General features: G+C 37.9%; 1 protein-coding gene across 14 annotated transcripts in view; it reads left to right on the top strand.

The window, feature by feature from the left end:
- PUM2 (pumilio RNA binding family member 2) overlaps positions 1-19,961 on the top strand; it is an 84,624-nt gene that overhangs the window by 62,204 nt on the left and 2,459 nt on the right. For 9 of the 14 annotated variants that reach the window (XM_063315026.1, XM_063315080.1, XM_063314994.1 and 6 more), the window contains 7 exons: positions 7,400-7,667; positions 8,186-8,315; positions 12,878-13,012; positions 13,436-13,573; positions 14,921-15,046; positions 17,118-17,239; positions 18,637-18,829. In XM_063315026.1, the coding sequence (XP_063171096.1) occupies positions 7,400-7,667; positions 8,186-8,315; positions 12,878-13,012; positions 13,436-13,573; positions 14,921-15,046; positions 17,118-17,239; positions 18,637-18,829 (1,112 nt within the window). The remainder of the gene's footprint in view (positions 1-7,399; positions 7,668-8,185; positions 8,316-12,877; positions 13,013-13,435; positions 13,574-14,920; positions 15,047-17,117; positions 17,240-18,636; positions 18,830-19,961) is intronic. The other 5 variants (XM_063315034.1, XM_063315087.1, XM_063315010.1 and 2 more) reach the window with 1 other exon arrangement.

Genomic DNA, 19,961 nt, shown 5'->3' with positions numbered 1-19,961 from the left:
CATCGTTTGTACTATATGACTTACTCTGCTTCTGACTGGTCATAGAAAGGAGCAAAAGATGAATGCAAAACTTTTCAGCCTTGCTTATTGCAAGTGCTGGGCTTGGAACGTCCAGTGGATTCTAGTGTTCCAGTAACAGTTTTAACTTTGTGTTCTCAACCGTATGGGCATAAGCATTCAAATTAATTTATAGCAAACAATTTAAAATCCTTAAAATGCAATAGAATTCCCACTCTATCTTGTTTATTCCCTATATCTGCTGTAGCATTTTGTGTTTGATCCAGGTTATAGAAAACACACCTTACAGAGTAAACATCACTTGTCATTAGACTTAAGTGCAAATGCCTGAATCTATGTAGACTTTGAAAATTAGCTGACTTTTAAAATAAAAATTACATATTTCAGATGGTGGCTAGCCCTCAACTGATGTTACTCTATGTTCATGCAATTCTAAAACTTACCATCCTGAGACAGTTTAGATAAACCACACATTCTGAAAAACACTTTTAAGACTTTCCACAAGAATTGTATGTGTGTGTATCTGATAATAAAAACTTTGCAAAATGTGCCATGTTAAAACTTACTAGAAGATACATTGTAAACCAAAAATATTTTAATATTTGAGTTTTAAAATGTTTGCTGAGAGTGTTAAAATACATAGCATATTTAAAACTAATACACATTTTTATTTATAGTTTGTGAGATGCAGGCATTATTCAAATCCTTAAAAGTTCAGAAGTAAGTTTTTATTGAAAGCAGATCTATATTAAATAATGTCTAAATTGTAGAATAGACCCATCATCTCTTCTCTTCCTCCAGCAGAAGCACGCCCCTTAGCAGAATTCTGCTCAGGATGCTTTGCTGGTAGAAGACATCACCCTCCCTCTCCAACTATATTACCATGCTAGATCTGAAATTTTTCTGGAAAGCCTTCAGCCCTGCGGAATACATTTTTGCATGCACAGAGATTTGCAATGGGAAGGGAAACCATTATAGCAGCTGCATGAACCATAACCAAGAAGGTAGCTCCTTTAACACTTCAAAAAGAGCTGCCTTGCTCATGCTTCTGAATGCTTTGCACACCCCTGAAAACTAATGTATCCTAGGGCAAAGGCTTCAGATCAGCCTCAGAAACCCTTTGGTAAAAGGAGTTTCAGTAGTGGGTTTTCCTCAAGGGCACTGGAACTCTCCCTTGATATCTTGAGGGGGGGGGTGTTTGGGGGGGCAGAACCACATGTCCCAGGGCTCCTGGGATTGTTGCCATGAAGAGATAAACTCTTAAGTTCTGAATAGGTTGTAGGCAGGTCATTATCTGTTAACTCTTTGTAATTATTGCCATATGAAAAGGTAGGGAGAAATTTTCCTGCCACCAGTGCTCTTTCCACAGAAAGAGTTTTTTAATTGACTATTTCTATCATTTTCATTATGCTTGAAAAATTAACAAGCTAATACTTTAAGCAGATTATCTCAGGATAAAAGTTCATTTCTTTTTTTGGTGTATTACTCTTTGTTCTGCCCATTTTAACTAATTGTTATTGCAGCATTTTTGCTCACTCCCTGCTTCTTTGCCTTTCCTTGCTCCATTTCCACCCAGACTCCTCTGCTAATGCTATGCTTCCCATTGTTCTCTCATGGTCTTTTCCATGTGTTACTGAGTTTTAATTCTTCTCATAAACCTATCTATCTATTTGTGTAATTATGAAGATGATGATACATGGATTTATTCATGGCTTATTTTATAGAAAGCCTAAGTCTGGGTATCTGCAGAAAATGGAAGTAAACTTGTATCTATTCCATACTTAATAAAAACTGCCAATTACTAATAGAAAAAAATTGTTTCCAGGGACAATTTTCCGAATAAGATTAGTAAGATATTTTTGATACACTAATTGTCATGTGCTGGATGCATATCTAGTTACATGGCATATGTTTTTAGTAACCTTGGGTTAATGCTGCTATAAAATTCTATAAATGCATACATTTTATAAAAAATTATAAATACCTAGTTCATGGGTTTTTGCTTAAAAACAAAGCAAATTGTGTGCAAGGTAGTCCTGATTTGTTTATTTTGCCTTGATTGTGTGCGCTGTTTACATCATTATAAATCCATAAGAATTTCATTCCCATAAAAATCTATTACTAAAGATGCATACTTTAGATATGTATCTGAAATACAGGAAATGGTAAATAATGCTTTACTCTTAATACTAAATGAACTTTGCTGCCACCTTGTGGCTTTATATTGTAAGCCTAATGCACTTTCACAAGGTTTCAGCTAATAATCTTCCTATGCTCCTATTAATAACTTGACGTATATAATGCATATCCTCTGTACTCAGGGGTATCTCCAGACCAAGAATTTATTATTTTTGTTTGCCAGTACTTTCAGAAAAGGAGCAGAAGGAATCTTTGGGATCTAGTTTTAGACACAAAGTTATTTCTGTGTTCTGACCCTTATAAACAAATAATGCAAGCCATTGATTGATTGATTGATCAGATAGACATCACTGTCATGTTTCTAAAAACAGAATGTTCCTATTTGTAAAAAAATAAGTAGGCAAGTTTGGGTGGTTTGAATGGTTTAAGTGAAGTCTAGTTAGTAAAATTCAGAAAAAAACATGACTAGAATTTTCTAACAGAATGGATGCTTCCCATTGTTGTGTTCAAATCTTCCTGGATTTTGAGTCCCTCCTGCAACTGTATGGGATATGGCACAGAGGAAAAAGAAGGAACAACTTTGACCTCCTCTCTTGGTGCAAGTAGAAGGGTCTTCTGCTCATGCAGGAGGCTCTTCAGATCCCATTCTTTGAAACTAGAGTTTCAGGTTTAAGCTATTAAATTTTAATGTAACCTTTGGCTTACAAGCATTTAACTTTGTAAATACATGTTTACTTTGTAATCTGAAATTTTAAATTTGTTTTCTGTAGCAAATAGTTTCTAAAAGGCAATAAATATTCATGATGAAATTGCTGGTTCATCCCAAACTAATGTTCCAAATTCTACAAAACATTTGAGCTGTTCCAACTGCATTCCAATAGTAGTGATCTAATAAGCTCTTAATATCATGATGTATTGATGCTATGTTCCATCAAGATAAAATTAACTCCTCTTTTCTTGAGCTGCCCACACATCCCTCCAGAAAGATTTTCTTGGGAACTTGACTGTACTGAATTTTCAGAAGTTTTCAGTAGCTGTGCCAGATCCCATGCCATTCAGGAAGGCCTTTCACTCCTGGGAGTAGGTCTCTTTTAAGGGGCTCTGAGTAAAGCAGAATATAAAGAAGTCAACTTCTACTAGTCTTCGTTATATGCATGTTCATCTTGATATGGCTATAATTTTAAAAAATGAATTAGAGCAAAAGGTTGAACAAGCAGAAAATGTATTGAGCAACCAATTTTTTCCCCCAAAATATTCAGTAATTCTTGTGAGCTGTCTTCATGCATACATTGGAGGACATCTTCCAGTTCTCCAGCAAAGTTTGTTAGAAGGGAGGGAAGAGAATCTTTTGACTGTATGAATAACCTTCCACTCATGCAATCTTACCTATCTTAACCAGTGATGTCTTAGATATATAAACATTTATCACCTTTCATGGACAATTAGATAATCATGTTACTTAGAATTATATATTTACTATGACATAATAGATTCTTCTCCCACACACAAAAAATTCTTTTTAATAGTTACATCAAAATGTGCCCATCCCTCTGTATTCCAGGTAGATAAGAAACTTTCTCTAGTTCCACACCTGATCTGTTAATTCACATGATGCTGCCATGGTGGTTAAATTGAAAGGTGTTTGTCATAGATTTTTAAATGTTGCACATGTATAAATCATATGTATTGAATTGGCATGCTTTGAATGCTGGCTAGTACACATAGATGAAAATATCTTGTTTGCCAACACTTCGTGTTCATTGGTATCTTCTAGTAGCAACTGTTTGACTGAGGATATGACTGTATCTCCAATAAAAGAGAATATATATAGCTCAGGGTTGAACTGGGGAGTCCTTGGTGCTTTCTGAGCTTGGGTGTTTGCTTGCAGACATTTCATTACCCAACTAGGTAACATCATCAGTGCAAGTAAGTGTGGGGTTTGCTCACTGTTTATGTATAGTAACTTGTCCTGTCAGTTTGGGTGTGGGTGTGGTAGTTCCTTGATTAGGGTATTGTTTTCTGCTTGATTGTTTGTCTGTTTGCCTGGTGTTAGCCTGATTGTGTTAAGTCAGGTCAGACTAAACAAATACCAGCACACCATAGATAACCTCAAGGGGCAACTGGAACAAACCATGACCCCAGAACACACAAAACACCAACAAGACTACATCTCTAAGACAAGATGAAAAAGGAAAACACAACTCCAAACCAAACTGCTCAAGCTAAACCCCAGAAGCAAAGAGGTACCTGAACCCAAATGGGTAGTCAACATGTCCAGCTGCCCACTCTCCACCGCAGAACACAAGGTCCTCCAGAAAGGTCTCAAGGGTGACACAGACAATGCTAAACAGTTAGAATTCTTTGCAGCCTGAGAAGCAGCATTTAAAACCAAGGACTTGCCACAGAGACCCAAGAAGATGTAAGGCAGACAATCATGCCACAGACCAAGAGAACACAGAAGCAGAACCCACTCACAGCAGAGGACAGGCAGCCCTCAAAAACCTAAAGAAGGACCAAGCCATCACCATCCTCCTGGCAGACAAAGGCTGAACCACGGTTATCATGGGCAGAACACAATGCATACAAAAAGCCAAAGAATTACAGGAGGGCAAAGAAAACTGCATCCCAGTAAACACCAACCCAATACAGAAACTGGACAGCCTGATCAAGAGAACCCTCAACAACCTCACCAAGAAAGGTCAAATCACAGAAGAAGAACAGTGGTGGATGAAAAGCAGTGGACCCGTCGTGCCACGCTTCTACGGACGCCCAAAAATACACAGGCCCGACATACCTCTTTGTCCAGTTGTATCATTTTAAGGACCCCAACATACAGCCTAGCCAAAGAACTTACAAAAAAGTGTGGACATCTCACAGTAGGGAGCAAATATTCTATCAACTCCTCACTATAGGGCCTCCAGAAAATCAAAGACCTAGAAATAGATGAAGATGAAATTACGGTTTCATTCGATGTCACAGCACTCTTTACATCCATGGACCCGGCACTAGTGAAAGAATCCACAGCAGCACTACACAACACACCCGATCTAACCAAATACACTAAGATCAAAATACCCAGAATCATGGACCTCATCAACCTCTGCCTCACCGCCTACTTTCAGTTTGATAGACAAATGTACCAACAAATCAGAGGAACACCCATGGGATCACCATCCTCAGGACTCATAGCAGAGACTGTAATGCAGTGCCTAGAAACTATAGCACTCCCAAGCATACAACCCAAGTATGGATCCAGTATATAGATGACACCTTCTTCATAATAAAAAGGAACAGCTGGAGAAAACATGAAACCATCAACAACATCTTCAAAGGAATAAAATTCACAAGGGAAGAAGAAAACAATAGCACACCACCCTTCCTGGATAATCCTCATCAGCAGAGGAAATGACAGCAAATTAGAAACGCAAGTCTTATCAAAAAAACAACCCACTAACTGTAAGAGCATTATTCTTATAATACTATATTTCTTTTGGGACTGATGGACAAACAGTTGGAAAAAAGCCATGGAACTTCATTTTTGTATATGGTAACTGCAGTAAGATTATTGTATACACAAAGATGGAAAGACCTGGCAATACCTATAATGGAGGAATGGTTGGTGAAGATGATGGAACTCACTGAGATGGCCAAAGTCAGTTCTTTGATTAAAGAAATGGCAATATCTATGTTTATTGCTGACTAGAAATCCCTTATGGACTTTCTGCGGAAAACAGAAAAAAATGAACTTATGATTTATGGTTTTGATGATTAGCCAGAGCTTATAGAAAGAAAGACATGTTGTTACTTTAAAGAAAGAGGTAAATGCATAATTATACTTATAACTTCTGTAAAGAAGATGGAAAGCTACTTTATATCTTTTTCTTTCCTTTCAATTTTTTGTTTTACTTTTTTCCGTTTCTTGCCCTTTTAGCTTTCTTTTTTATTTCCTTTTTTTGTTTGCTTCCTATTTTTTAGTAGTTTGTATTTTTATCATATATATATATATATATATATATATATATATATATATATATATTCCTAGACTAAGCTAAATTCAAAAACACTAGGGAATTCCTGGAAGCTTGGCATTCAGACAAATCAGCCATCTATAGAAACATAGAAATAAACCATATTTACACACCATTCAAAAGAGACGCTAAAACTAAGAAGGAAACAAAAAAAACAGAACACATCCCCCCCAGCAACCAACAACCAGATAAGCAGGGATTAACACCACACAATCAAGCAGAAAACAGTATCCTAATCAAGGAGCTACCAAGGAGACAAACAATCATACAATACTCTAATTAAGCAACTACCAAGGAGAAAACCACACCCCCACCAACACTGGCAGGCAAGCTACTGTATATAAATAGAGAGCAAACCCCACACTCACTTGCACTGATGATGTTACCTAGTTGGGTGATGAAACGTCTGCAAGCAAACTCCCAAGCTCAGAGAGCACCAAGGATTCCATATTCGTATCTGTTATCATCTATTAATTGAAATGTTTTATTTGGTGAGTTTTAATGTTTTGGTTACCTTTGCTCTTTTACGTAAAATTTATGTGAACTGCCTTGAGCACTATTGAGAAAAATAATAATATTAATAGTTTGCTTAGGAAAAAGCATTGAGGGGTGCTTTAGGAGTTATTTTAATACAAATGATGATAAGGCAGATAAAAGCGGGATTTAGTTTGAACAGCTTTTGGAGTTATGCTAAAAAAGCATTTGTATGTTTGTACATATGTGTTTTAGAATATTCGAGATCTTTAAATTTAATAGGCTAATTTGTTGTTAATGCTAATTCCTTAGAAACCTAATGCGAGGAGGAGAGATTAAGTTATTTAATGTGTGCCACTTTTGAAAAGGGTTAATTGCTTGCTTAAATGTATGGTTAACTTAATATACACATGAGTTGCCCAGTAATTAAAGTTATATATCCTTTTGTGGAAAAACACTAATATCCAGAAGCTTGTTGCTAAGTTTATTATATTGGAGTTGTTATATTGAAGTTGTTTCAGCTGGTAGCTATTGCTTTTTAGGCTTCAGCTTTTAAAATTATGATACTTAGTATAGAAAGGAAGAATCAGGATGACTTTTGTTCCTTTCTCTCGTAAGCAACATCTGGACTAGAAGTTAAGACAATGGGAAATGACATTAATTCTAGCTTTCCTTCGTTTGAATACAATTTACGCAGAGCATACTTAAAACCTCTTACTAACCCAACTGCTTCATTGTAGGGGGATTAACCAATGGCAGTGGTCGCTATATTTCAGCAGCTCCTGGAGCAGAAGCAAAGTATCGCAGTGCTGCAAATGCCTCCAGTCTTTTCAGCTCCAGCAGCCAGTTGTTTCCTCCCTCACGACTACGTTACAGCAGGTCTGACATTATGCCTTCTGGGCGGAGCAGGTTATTGGAGGATTTCCGAAACAATCGCTTTCCTAACCTTCAGCTAAGAGACCTTGTTGGGCATATAGTGGAATTTTCACGGGATCAGCATGGCTCTAGGTAAGCATATATAGCCCTCCTGAATAATTAGGAGAATATGTGTTTCCTTTAGTAATGTCTTTGGGAAATATATTGAATTTTGAATATTTTAATATCCAATATTTAAATAGCTGAATTTTATTAAAAGTCTATTCACTCCCTGTGTTCCCAGAGACCTAAGTGTAGGAATTCAGTTTGGCATTCGATACAGATGGTGTGCACAATATGAGATCAAATTTTGTTTTCAAAAGTGAATCAGAGCCCACTTAAACATTGTACCCCACTGAAGTTGGATTGAAATGGTTGTGAATAATAGAAGTTCTACTTAACTTTGCTCCGACACAATCTAAAAGTGGCGTTCCTTTTACTATTTTCCAATATTTCATCAACAAAATAATTAAAATAGAATTCTGAATGTATATATGGAATTCAGTTTCTTATTGGCTTGTTTGATTATAGTCATCAGTATTCTACATTAAAGGCTTTAGAGTACTTGCCATATTTATTTATGTTGGCATGTATATTTCTGATATTTACAGATTTATACAACAGAAATTAGAGAGAGCTACTCCAGCTGAGCGCCAAATGTTGTTTAGTGAGATTCTGCAAGCAGCGTATCAGCTGATGACAGATGTGTTTGGCAACTATGTAATACAGAAGTTCTTTGAGGTAAGTGTGTTAAGAGTATTGTTTGAAATTTTAATCATCTGAATGTATTTAAATAGAAGATGATTCAGGGATGGAAAACTTAACAGACCTTAGGGGTAGAGTTACTTTAACAAGCAATGGAAATAAAAGTTAAGCATGCAATTTTTTTTTGCCTGTCCTGCACAAACAGCTAGAGAACAGAGCTTAGCAAATAAGCAGCAATGGATTAACTTTTAACACAGCCCATGAACAACATAACGTTAAAAACACCTTATTCTGGCTGTTGGATTGAGGCTTCTTTCTAATACATATGCATAATGTATACTTTTTGTATTTAACACCTTGAAAGCTCAACAGGATAATAACCCTACCTATAATCCACATGCACAATGCACATACTTTATTGACTAAAAAGTAAAGGCAACATATAAAAAGTAAATGGACCATATAGAATACATAGAGGCAACTATAATCCAGGGACTCTTAACTTCTCCATAGCACAGAACTGGTAAACAGGAAGTACACCTACCTGTCAGGTGAGCAACAGCGTTTATCTTGTTTCTGAGCCGTTAGCTATCACCTTTGATGCAGCATCATATAGCCTCAGAACCATCATACTCTAACCTTTACTGGTTGGTCAGTAGGGCCTAGCCATGTGTGTTAGGAGGAAGATAGGTAGTGAGTGACTGCTGGTGATCTGAGGGTGACAGAAGGTCTTAGTTCTTAACTACCTTCCAGTAGCATGTTCTACCAGGGGAGACTGTTCTTGAGGAAAACCAGCTGTTCCACCAAGTCATTGTCTAAGCACGAGACATGGAATGTCACTTGCCTTGGAGAACACAGTGTGCAGTCATTGATAAATCTGGCTAGCCGTGTGCACTGATAACTAAACAGTGTTTTGCCATTTCACCTTCTCTGGGTTATGGAGGAACTACAGGACATACCCAAGGAGATCACAGTTACCACATAGATCCCACCCTTTTCGATAAGGAGCCAAGAATCCCTTCCCTTCCCCCCACACAAGGGGGTACATTCTTCTGCTTGCCAAGCAGAACCCACTGTTGGATCTGGTGCCCTGATTGCCACTGATCCCAGAGTTGAAATATGCCTTGATATTCCAGCAACAGCCTAATCTCCTGACCTCTGCACGGGCCACATTTAGAACTTTATTTCTGATTATGTTCTTCACTTGAGTAATCTACCACCTAGTTACTTCAGAGAGTAGTGTTCTCAGTCAGTCTGCCAAGGTTTTGCCTTCTTCAGGGTCCAACTGAAGTTCAGAGAAATAGCTATGAGCAGGATCTGGGTTAGTTTAGAATGGCTTGACAGACAATTGTGAAGATGAACTTTTACTATAGTTCATTAGGGAAGCATACCTCTGTCTGGCCAAGTTGTGTGCCACACCTCAGGCAGCCATTTAAATAAGATAGGCAGACTTCTACCGCACTGTGACCCAGAAAGCAGGAATCAGAATCCTGAATTCACTCTGCCTCCTTTTCACACAGCGATAGAACTACTTTGTAATTTCATTGTACTTCATAATATTCCAAATAATATACCAGCTTCTACAGGGTGATTTTGGGACTGGCCACTTTTAGACCAGGCCTTCCCACCCAGTGAGAAAATGTTGGCCCTTCTGTCAGTGACCCTGAACCCATGACTTAGAGTTAACTGCTCCGACTGCCAGCCTTTATCCATTCAGGTTGTGGCCCACTGCATCTCATCTGCAGCATGGGAGAAGTCCATCCTCTTGGAGTCAAATGGCATCTGCCGATTCCTGCAGCATGGGAGGTGCTATGCAGTATAGATTTATGTATTGGTGCAGTTTCTGTGCTATACTCTTGACAGTCTAATTTAATTCCTCCTAAATAAGCAGGTCTGGCAAGTGGGTTGGAGATGTAGACATGTAGGTGGGATGAAAATTAGGAGCAGTTCTCTTTCTTTTCCCCCTCTTAACTGTTCCCCGTACTGCTCAGTAAGCAAAGTTGGGTAAGAAAAACTTACTATAAGGAATAGGCTGGAAAGGGGATTACCTGTGCAGGTAGCCATTATTCACCAATGAATTTCTGTGATTGCCAACTCAGGATTGCCGCTATGAGTCAGCAATCACAAATGGATCTTACTATTTAACATGTGCTCAACTGACTGTTTCTCAGCCTCTTCCTTCCTTCACTAGCTCCAGTCAATAGCAGCAGCAATGGAACTTACGCCTGCTGCTCATTGACTAAAGCGGTCTCCCGTTTTCCATAGCATAGAGGGTTTTTTAAGCCAATCATGAATGTTAGAACAGTTAAGAATGTGGTACAAAACAGCCCATTTTTGTCTCAAATTTGAGACAAAACCCTGGAATTCAGGGTGTTTTCTTCTGCACTCAAGAACACTCGCTGGTTGACCAATTGAAGCGAATATTTGTAGCTCAGGGTTGAACTGTGGAGTCCTTGGTGCTCTCTGAGCCTTGTTGTTTTCTTGCAGACGTTTCATTGCCAAGCTAGGCAACATCTTCAGTGCAAAGAGGGAGTGGGCCTTGCTCTCAGTTTATATACCGTGGCTTGCCCTGCTTGTGTTGGTGGGGGTGTTGTTCTCTCCTTGGGAGTTCTTTGATTGGGCTGTTGTTTGTTTGCTGCTTGGTTGACCACCTGAGTTAATAGTTCCTTGATTAGGGTGTATTGTGCTGTTTGATGGTTCATCTGGTGTTAATCCTAGTGTTGATTTTTGCATATCTGGGTGTTGATTGCTGGCAAGGGAGTGTACTGGTCTTTTGGCTTTTCTATTGTCTCTTTTGAATGGTATGTAAATGTTGTTTACCTCTATGTGCCTGTTGATGGCTGCTTTGTCTGAGTGCCAGGCTTCCAGGAATTCTCTGGTGTTTTTGGATTTGGCTTGGTTTAGGATGTTCACGGTTTCCCAGTTGAAAGTATGGTGGAGTCTGTCCATGTTTTGTGAGATTAAGGAGTTCTCATCGTGTCTTCTGACTGCTAGTTGGTGTTCGTGGATGCGCTCTGCTAGTCTTCTGCCTGTCTGTCCTACATAGTGGCTGTTGCAGTCTTTGCATTGTATGTTGTAAATAACTCCTGTTTTTTCTTCTTGGGCTATTGGGTCTTTTGGCTTGCTTAATATGTTTTGAAGAGTTTTAGTTGGTTTATGTGCTACGGTGATGCCATGTGGTTGTAACGTCTGTTGGTGGTTTCTGAGATGTTTCTGATGTGTGGCAGTGTTATCCTTTTCATAGTTTCCATTGGTTGGGTTGTAGTGGGTTGGGTGGTGAGGCACTTTTTGATAAAGGTGAGCAGGTATCCATTCTGTTGGAAGATGCTGCGGAGATGTTCTTTTTCCTTTTTCTGGTGTTCTGGGTTGCTGCAGTGTGTAAGTGCTCATCTGAATAATGTTCTTACACAGCTCCTCTTGTGGGAGGTTGGATTGTTACTTTGGTAGCGGAGCACTTGGTTGGTGTGGGTAGCTTTCCTGTAGACTTGTGTTTCTAACTTACCATCATTTCCTCTACTGATGAGGATGTCCAGGAATGGTAGTGAGTTGTTGTTTTCTTCCTCCCTTGTGAATTTTATTCCATTAAAGATGTTATTGATGGTTTTGTGGGTTTCTTCCAGTTGTTTCTTTTGCATTATGACAAAAGTGTTATCTATATACCAGATCCATACTTTGGGTTGTATGTGTGGGAGTGCTATCCTTTCCAGATGCTGCAACAAGGCTCAGAGAGCACCAAGGACTCCACACTCTCTGGTTGTTCCAAACTCAGAATATTTTGCATATCCCTAGTTTGAAGCACTCACATGCTGGGTCTCAACTTTTAGAGTAGCTCCCAGATTAACATTAAAAAATTAAACAATTGTTCTAACCTAAAGCAACAATTTCAGACTGTAGTAGCTTGTTTCAGTTGTGTTTCTTGCTTACAGAACACCTGCCATTATTCTGTAAGCAGGAAACACAAACTGAAATCTCCCTTACATCACTTCCATCGATTTGAAAATCCTAGAGGAAAGGGGACAGTTTCCCCACCCCATCACTCTGAAAGCATCAATTGCATATATCCTGCAAGAGTGAAGAATTAGGCTCATTAATTTTATTCTTTTTAAGAGGGCCAGTATTATTTGTATGTGAGATACAAAGGATTTTATTTCTTTGTTCTGTATTAGAAAGAAAATCTCTGATAATTTAAAATTCAGAAAATAAAGTTTCAGTGCCTTAGAACCATTTTGCCTACATGAGGCATAAGGAACCTGGAGTATATAACAACTCTTAGCATCCTTCTCCTCTGGTCATGCTTGCTGCGACTGCTGGGAGTTGTAGTTCTGCAACAACTTGTGTTCATGAAAACTGAATTTGGAGTTCCTTCCTTCATTGGATGATTTATTTCTGAGATTGTAAATTATATATGCAGTTAATTTTCAGGTCATGAACTACAAATCCTTGGGAAGACACATAAGGGAGATCCTAGTACTGACAAATGACAAAATGGCTAATAATGTAGATGCTTTTCATGAAGTTTTTACACTGGTGCTTTTCTGCAGATGAATATGTAGAGGAGAGTTTGGGGTTTTTAAACAGTGCTTTCACTTTCATTGTAGTTTGGAAGCATCGACCAGAAGTTAGCACTTGCAACGCGCATTCGTGGACATGTTCTCCCATTAGCCCTACAGATGTATGGTTGTCGAGTCATTCAGAAAGCTTTAGAGTCCATTTCACCTGACCAGCAGGTAATTGTAAGTTAGATCAATATTTTTGCATTTGATATTTATAACCAAAATATAATCCATTTTGCTTTGTTCCAGAAGATCCTATAATACTAGTTAAATTATTTTTAGTATTCTTGAATACTCTTCTTTAAGTAGAGCTCAGTTCCTGGTGATTTCATATAGGCTGATAGGCAAAAATGCAGAAGTGGATTGTCATTGCATTCTTCTGAGATGTTATTTTGACTTCTCAGTCTAGCCTTCAGCTCTGGGATTTTCTGGTGGTCTCCCATCTGAATGCTAACCGGGACTAACCCTACTTCATTTTTTGATATCAGCAAACATCAGCTAGCTGTTTCTACCTATCTAGGCAATTATTTATAGATGTATTTTATGAGAGGAATATCAATTAAGGACATATATAACTTGCTCTCTCATGTTATTTCTTCATAGAATGAAATGGTAAAAGAACTAGACGGTCACGTCCTAAAATGTGTTAAGGATCAAAACGGAAATCATGTGGTACAAAAGTGTATTGAATGTGTTCAGCCACAGTCTCTCCAATTTATTATTGATGCTTTCAAAGGACAGGTAATTTTTCATTTATTATTTTGTGAATGAGGAATGACTTCCATAATTCATAGTGAGGCAAATGATAATTGTTTGCATATAGCTTCAGTTCTGGACTTGTGTTATATAGCCTTTTATTCCCAGAGAGATTTTTACTTGATGCCTGTATTGTAGTTCTTCTTGCATGTACTGAAAATAATTTAGCTTGCTTTAGTTTATTCAATTTATAGTCATAGATCAAAAAATACAAAAGAGATCAAGAAAAAGAGAAAGTATGACTTCTGGATAAAAGGAGGTAACTAAAATTATTAGCCAGGAACAGAGTCAACAATTTGACTTGTGATTTTGAAAGTGGCATAGCAGAATTCAGCCATTGTCAGGGTTGTGTGCTGAACAGTGAACAGTAATTGGATATAAAAACAGTTGGTATGCCCTGGAAAGTCCACTAAAAGAGGTGCAAAATACCATTTAATTCACTTAGTGTTTATAATATTTTAGTTTTAAATAAGTATTAGTGCTAGATCTTTATTTTATTCAGGGGCTGCTTTAATTCGATCTAGATTTTACTTCATTTTTAAATAGATTTGTGGATGTTAAAGGCCTGACTAAAACCCACTTAACACATGATTCAGGATGCAAAATGCTTCAGGTCATACAATTCTAGTATACATTTTTCTCCACTGAAGACACTTGCTGATCATCTATATTTTGATTCTCTAAATCATCAAATAAAGTTGCTTACTGATAAATGTTGAAAACAATTAAGATTGAAATCCCAAAACTATTTATTATGCTTTGACAAATGAATTGTGTGCATAGCTGATTATTTCAAAACTGGTACTAGAGATGTGAGAAGGGTTTTTCCACTGCTCCTGACATATCACTTGAGGATTTTTCCAGGAGGTGCCATTAACCATTCCATTATTTAACTACATAGTATGGTATATGTACCACACTATGCAGAACTTCCTACTAGGGCTGGGGGAATGGAATGTTTCAGAATTTTCTAGAATGTTCCATTGAGTAGATTTCTACTTACTGTTTCTATGGATGCATTTAATAATATCTACCTTGTAACTATGTTGCTTTATCAAGGAGAACTGTAAGTATCCAAAATGCATTGGAAAATAAAGATTAATAAATAAATAAATAAATAAATATTCAGTATAGCCACTGTTCTTCGGTTTTTTCTTGAAATGAAATAGTTCCTGCATCAGATGTTACTAAATACATGTACATTCCCTGAGATATATAAAATTGAAATCTTCCCATAATCTGACATAATTAAAGATGGGGATTTATCATTCTAAAGATTTCACAAAGGCACGAGATAATATATTCTAATAATTAAATTCTTGTTATTTTAAGGTATTTGTGCTTTCAACCCACCCTTATGGCTGCAGAGTAATTCAGCGAATTCTTGAGCATTGCACTGCCGAACAGACTTTGCCCATTTTAGAAGAACTGCATCAGCACACAGAACAGCTTGTGCAGGTTGGTGTGTACTGAAATGCCAAGATGAACATAAACAATTGCAAAGTGATCGTTTTAATTGGATAATATTGGGAGAAATAGATATTGGAAAGATGTTGGGTATGATTTAGTTGTGAATAGACATGTGGCAGGGTTGTGAATATAGGCATGTGGCTATAATGTGATCAAAGCTAAAACTAAGCATTTTAGCCAAGCTGAAAAACATGGTAAGTTTTTATTTCATGATGGAGACCGCTAGGAAACCAGGGCAATGTGCAGGACAGCCCACAAAGCACAACCTGATTTGGAAGTCATGGGGTCTCAGTGGCTCAAAATAAGTTTGGCCTGCCTTGGCCAGCCTGTCATATGCAACATTTCCTGGACTAGGATGCTTGGCCGCAGTATTCTACACTCTAATAACCTCCTAGTTGGACTACTGCAGTGAGCTTTATGTTGGTCTGCCCATTAAGAAAACTCAGAAGCTGCAGCTGATACAAAAATATCTTCTGAGTTATTTAGTACTGATCTTGAATGAATTGCACTAGCTGTCTGTCTATTACTGATTGCACTATGTTTAAGGCCCTGTACGTTTAGGACCTTAATACTTGAAGGAATACTTTCCTAACATGCACCTGCCCAGACATTAAAATTTGCAGGGCAGGGAGCCTCTCCTCACTCTTTTATAGCTGGAAAAGGTTATTATGGAAAGATCAGGGAAGGGACATTCTTTCCTGTGGCATGCCAGCTTTGGAATGCTCTTTCCTTAAAGACCAGGCACATGCTAACATTGTTTTCAACATCAGGTGAAAACCTAGCTTTTTTCTCATTTATATGGGCCTTAAACAGCCACAGCCTATCCATGCCTTATTGCCCCATATGAACATTTATGCCTCTCCACTAGGGATGTGCAGTTATTTGGATTCCAAGCAGAAAAGATGCTTTACAAGCTGGTCATGCTTGCTGCATCTTTCAGTGCTTCCAGGGAGCAATCCCATGATATATATGTTTCAGTTAAGAAGGTGCTGTCATTGGCAGAGTGATTGCCTCTCTTCAGATCCTCCTGCATCTCTTCTTGGGCAAAGGAGATCTAAAAGAGAAGCAAAGCGTGCTACTTTTTGGATTCCTCACTCAACATGTTTTATACCTGGGCTTCAGAAGAACAAAACCATCATATGAAAGTGTCTCCTCCTCCCCAAAAGAAAAAAAACAACAACAACCAGAAGGCACTGTCCCAAGCTGTCCTTCCCCAGCCTGGGCCCATGGACAAGATGAGCAGGGCCAGGCAGCCTGTCTCGGTGAAAGGGAGCCTGATGTATCTTGGAGGCTTTCCATGGGAGGAGCCAGGCAGGAGAGCAGGTTGTTCTTGCTGGGCGAGAACTGGAAAGAGCCTGTTTTAGGCTGCTGTTGGGGCAAAGAGTGATCTGGAACAACTTGACTGGCCTAGCAGTTGAAGGACTGGGGATGGGAAGAAAGCCTGCACCTTTTAACTGTTGACTCTAGTAGCAAATGGCTTGGAACTTTGACCAGATGCTCAGTGGTAGAAGAGGAATAAATGTGTTTTCCTCAGAAAACAAAGTACCTTTTGTATCAGTTTTTGAAACTGCTTTGGTGTTGTGGTTATTGTGCTAATGAAATAATCCTCATGCAGCACCCAAGGCAATTTGAGTTTGAGACCCCAGCTATCTCACACTGCTTATATGAAAATTAATCTTTAAAATAATCCAGAAGTAATGTAATCACACATTGCTTCCTTTTTCAGCAAAGGTGACTGGAATATGTGAACTTGGAAGACACAGGAAGTGGAGCAATTTGTATAATTGTCTAAATGTGCCTCATGGATGAGTCTGACCCATGCTTACTTGGTCTTGTGACTTAGTGTATTAGACAGATATGCCCAGTCCAGTGAAATACCATGCCTTTTTTCCATTTATTTTGGCTTAGTATTTATCTTGGACATGGCCATTTGGCTCATAAATCTTAAATTTTTAAATTCTGGAGCATTTATGTGCAATGAACAATCACCTCTTTGACTTTAACATTTAAAAACAAATCTAAAACTTCTAAATTATATGAATCTTTTTATTAATTTTAGGATCAGTATGGAAACTACGTTATACAGCATGTTCTGGAACATGGCCGCCCTGAAGACAAGAGTAAGATTGTTACTGAAATCAGAGGAAAAGTTCTGACTTTAAGTCAGCATAAATTTGCCAGGTATGGTCAATAACAAATTCCTAGCTGTACTGGCCTTGGATGGTTGATTATTTAAAAAAAATGGTAGCTGAGTTAATCCTTGAAGAAAAAATACATTTTAAGTTGATGATATTTTTATTAGGAACAACCCTAAGCAAAATAGCACTTTAAAAGAAGTGCAAGCTTTTATACTCTCCACACCTTTTCATCTGCTAGAATGGTACAAAGGAAAAAAAAAGCAAGGAGTTGGGAAGAAGCCAGAAAATCCAAACGTTTAGCCAGATATTTTAGTTGTGGGATTTACAGTTAAAATTCAGCAGCAAGATGGAAATTACAGGCTAAATGCACTTAACTCAACAATAGATGTTGGAGTGAGATAATATAATGGCTGATAGTGGCATGATTGCAACCAGAAATGAAAACACATGACAATTGATTCTGAGTTTTCCAAGTTAGTCTGCTGTATACCAGAGTATAATACATATGAATATATTTATAAAATATAATGTGTAAGTAGAATTTTATTTGCGTAGTAGGAAAGCCCCCACATACACACATACACCAATCTTCTATTCCCTGTACCGCGCAAAATCTGCACAAATGGTTCAGAGATTCCTCAGAGTACACTTTGGGAAAGGGGGAGAATTATCCCTTCCACGGTACTGTGTTGATGATGGTGCAATCTAGTTTGTTAGAAAATTTGCAGCCCCAAAATAAAAACATCTAAAGAGCTGCTTTAAATTTTACTGTGTGGCTCTATAAATATATCTATAAGCCAGAGAGGTAAATTGTTGTAGGAGTTCCCAAATATTGTGTATTATTGATGCACAGAATGCAGCTGATTGCAACACATTGGTTCCCTCACCTGCCCCACATTCTCTCACATACAGGGGAAAAATAATGCAAATGGTTGGCGGGGGAGGGGGGCAGAGGGATGACAATGGGATTAAAGGGAAAGAGAAAATAATATTTAAAATTTTGATCAGGAAGTTCTTCCGTATACAAGGACGTAGAGGAAATCTATATTCATTTTGTTGAGGACAGTTCTTCTGCCATTAAAAAAAGTAGTCCACTAGGGCTTTTGATCTCCATTCAGTAATCCAGTAGATCCCAAACATTCCTGATGAGGGGTGGGATTCTCATTTTTCAGATGAAATTGTGTGTGTGGGGGGGTGTTTACCTCTGTGCAGATACAGAGAGGAAAGCTCAGTTTACTTGCGTAGCAAAGAAACGGTGTATCATGCACTTCAGCATAGCCTTTGGATATCAGATGAAATCCGAGCAATTACTCAAGGGAAAGGTTAAAGGAAACTCGTATGAATTGCAGTTAGTATGATGGCAGTAGTTTTGTTGTGTTGACACACAGTTTAAGTGAAATCTATGTTTATTTCTATTGACCAATCTCATAATTTTTACAGCAATGTGGTAGAAAAATGTGTGACTCATGCATCTCGTGCTGAAAGAGCTTTGCTTATTGATGAAGTATGTTGCCAGAATGATGGTCCTCATAGTGCCTTATACACCATGATGAAGGACCAGTATGCAAACTACGTTGTTCAGAAGATGATTGACATGGCGGAACCTGCTCAGCGTAAGATTATAATGCACAAAGTAAGGATGAAATCCTTAAGTTGCTCTGCTTAAGAATTGCTTCCATCAGCAGAACAAGGAGAGAACAATTCCTCACCCCATTTTCCATGCTGTCACACAAATAGATTTGAAAGGAGGGAGTAAGTCTTGTCACATGAGCAGGCTTTTGCCTGTGGATTTCACTCTAATTGCAAGAGTTTAAAAAGTCTTCACATAAAAATTAAATACTTCCCAATATTTGCAATTATATTGATGCTGTTGTATCTGCCAGTCATCTCCTATAATGCCATTTCTGATTTCTCATTTTGTATACGTTAATAGCCCATATTAGTTTTATGAAAAATAGGATTATTTTAATTCTATTTCCTTTTGATTTTATTCTTCTAAATTTATCTCTGAAATATTTTCTCTTTATATAAATATGGATATAAACAAACTTTAACTGCCAATTATTTATTTATTCGATGGTAATTAACATTCTTATAAAATTAGAAACGTTATAGTGTCCAATTAAAAATTATTCATAATGAGGAAGAACAATTACTACTTTTAAAAAAAACCTACTAAATTTTATCTCCAGCAAATGTAATCTTGGCTTGAATCCATACACACTCTTCTGCAGTCAGAAGGTATATCTTCTTGCACAAAGTGGTATTTTATCAATTCTCCTTCCTTGCCGGAGGCCTCTGTATCATCTCCGAACTCTGCAGCAACACATGGGAAAGAGAAATAAGGAAATTGTATTCAACAACCAATTTTCTGTACATTGGGTGCTACAAATATTTTGGCCTCTGGGAGCTTGAATGTAGACCCCTTAGGGCTGAAATTTGGAGTCATTGAGCAAATTACACCTTTTTAGCTCATATCTCCCTTTCAAAAATGTGAAAAATACTAATGCTGAACAAGTGCAATCTTGGGTTCTACAGGAAAAAACAGGACTAAGAGTGCATTTAGCCCATTCATTTCTCATCCTTCTGTCAATCCAGTCCATTGAGCATACTCATAGGGCTGCACAAAACTTTGATTCTGTGATTCAGCTCAACATTGGTTTAAGTGAATCTCTGGAATCAAATTCAAAAATCAGATTGGCTGCCAAATCAATTCAGAAAATCAAATGGCCCAATTTCACACACTGAATCAAAGAATCAAAGAA

The sequence above is a fragment of the Candoia aspera genome, chromosome 1, assembly GCF_035149785.1.
Source record: "Candoia aspera isolate rCanAsp1 chromosome 1, rCanAsp1.hap2, whole genome shotgun sequence".
In the NCBI taxonomy this organism is placed as follows: Eukaryota; Metazoa; Chordata; class Lepidosauria; order Squamata; family Boidae; genus Candoia; species Candoia aspera.
Note: the sequence above shows the minus strand (reverse complement) of the source record. Positions and strands in the feature narration are given on the sequence as shown.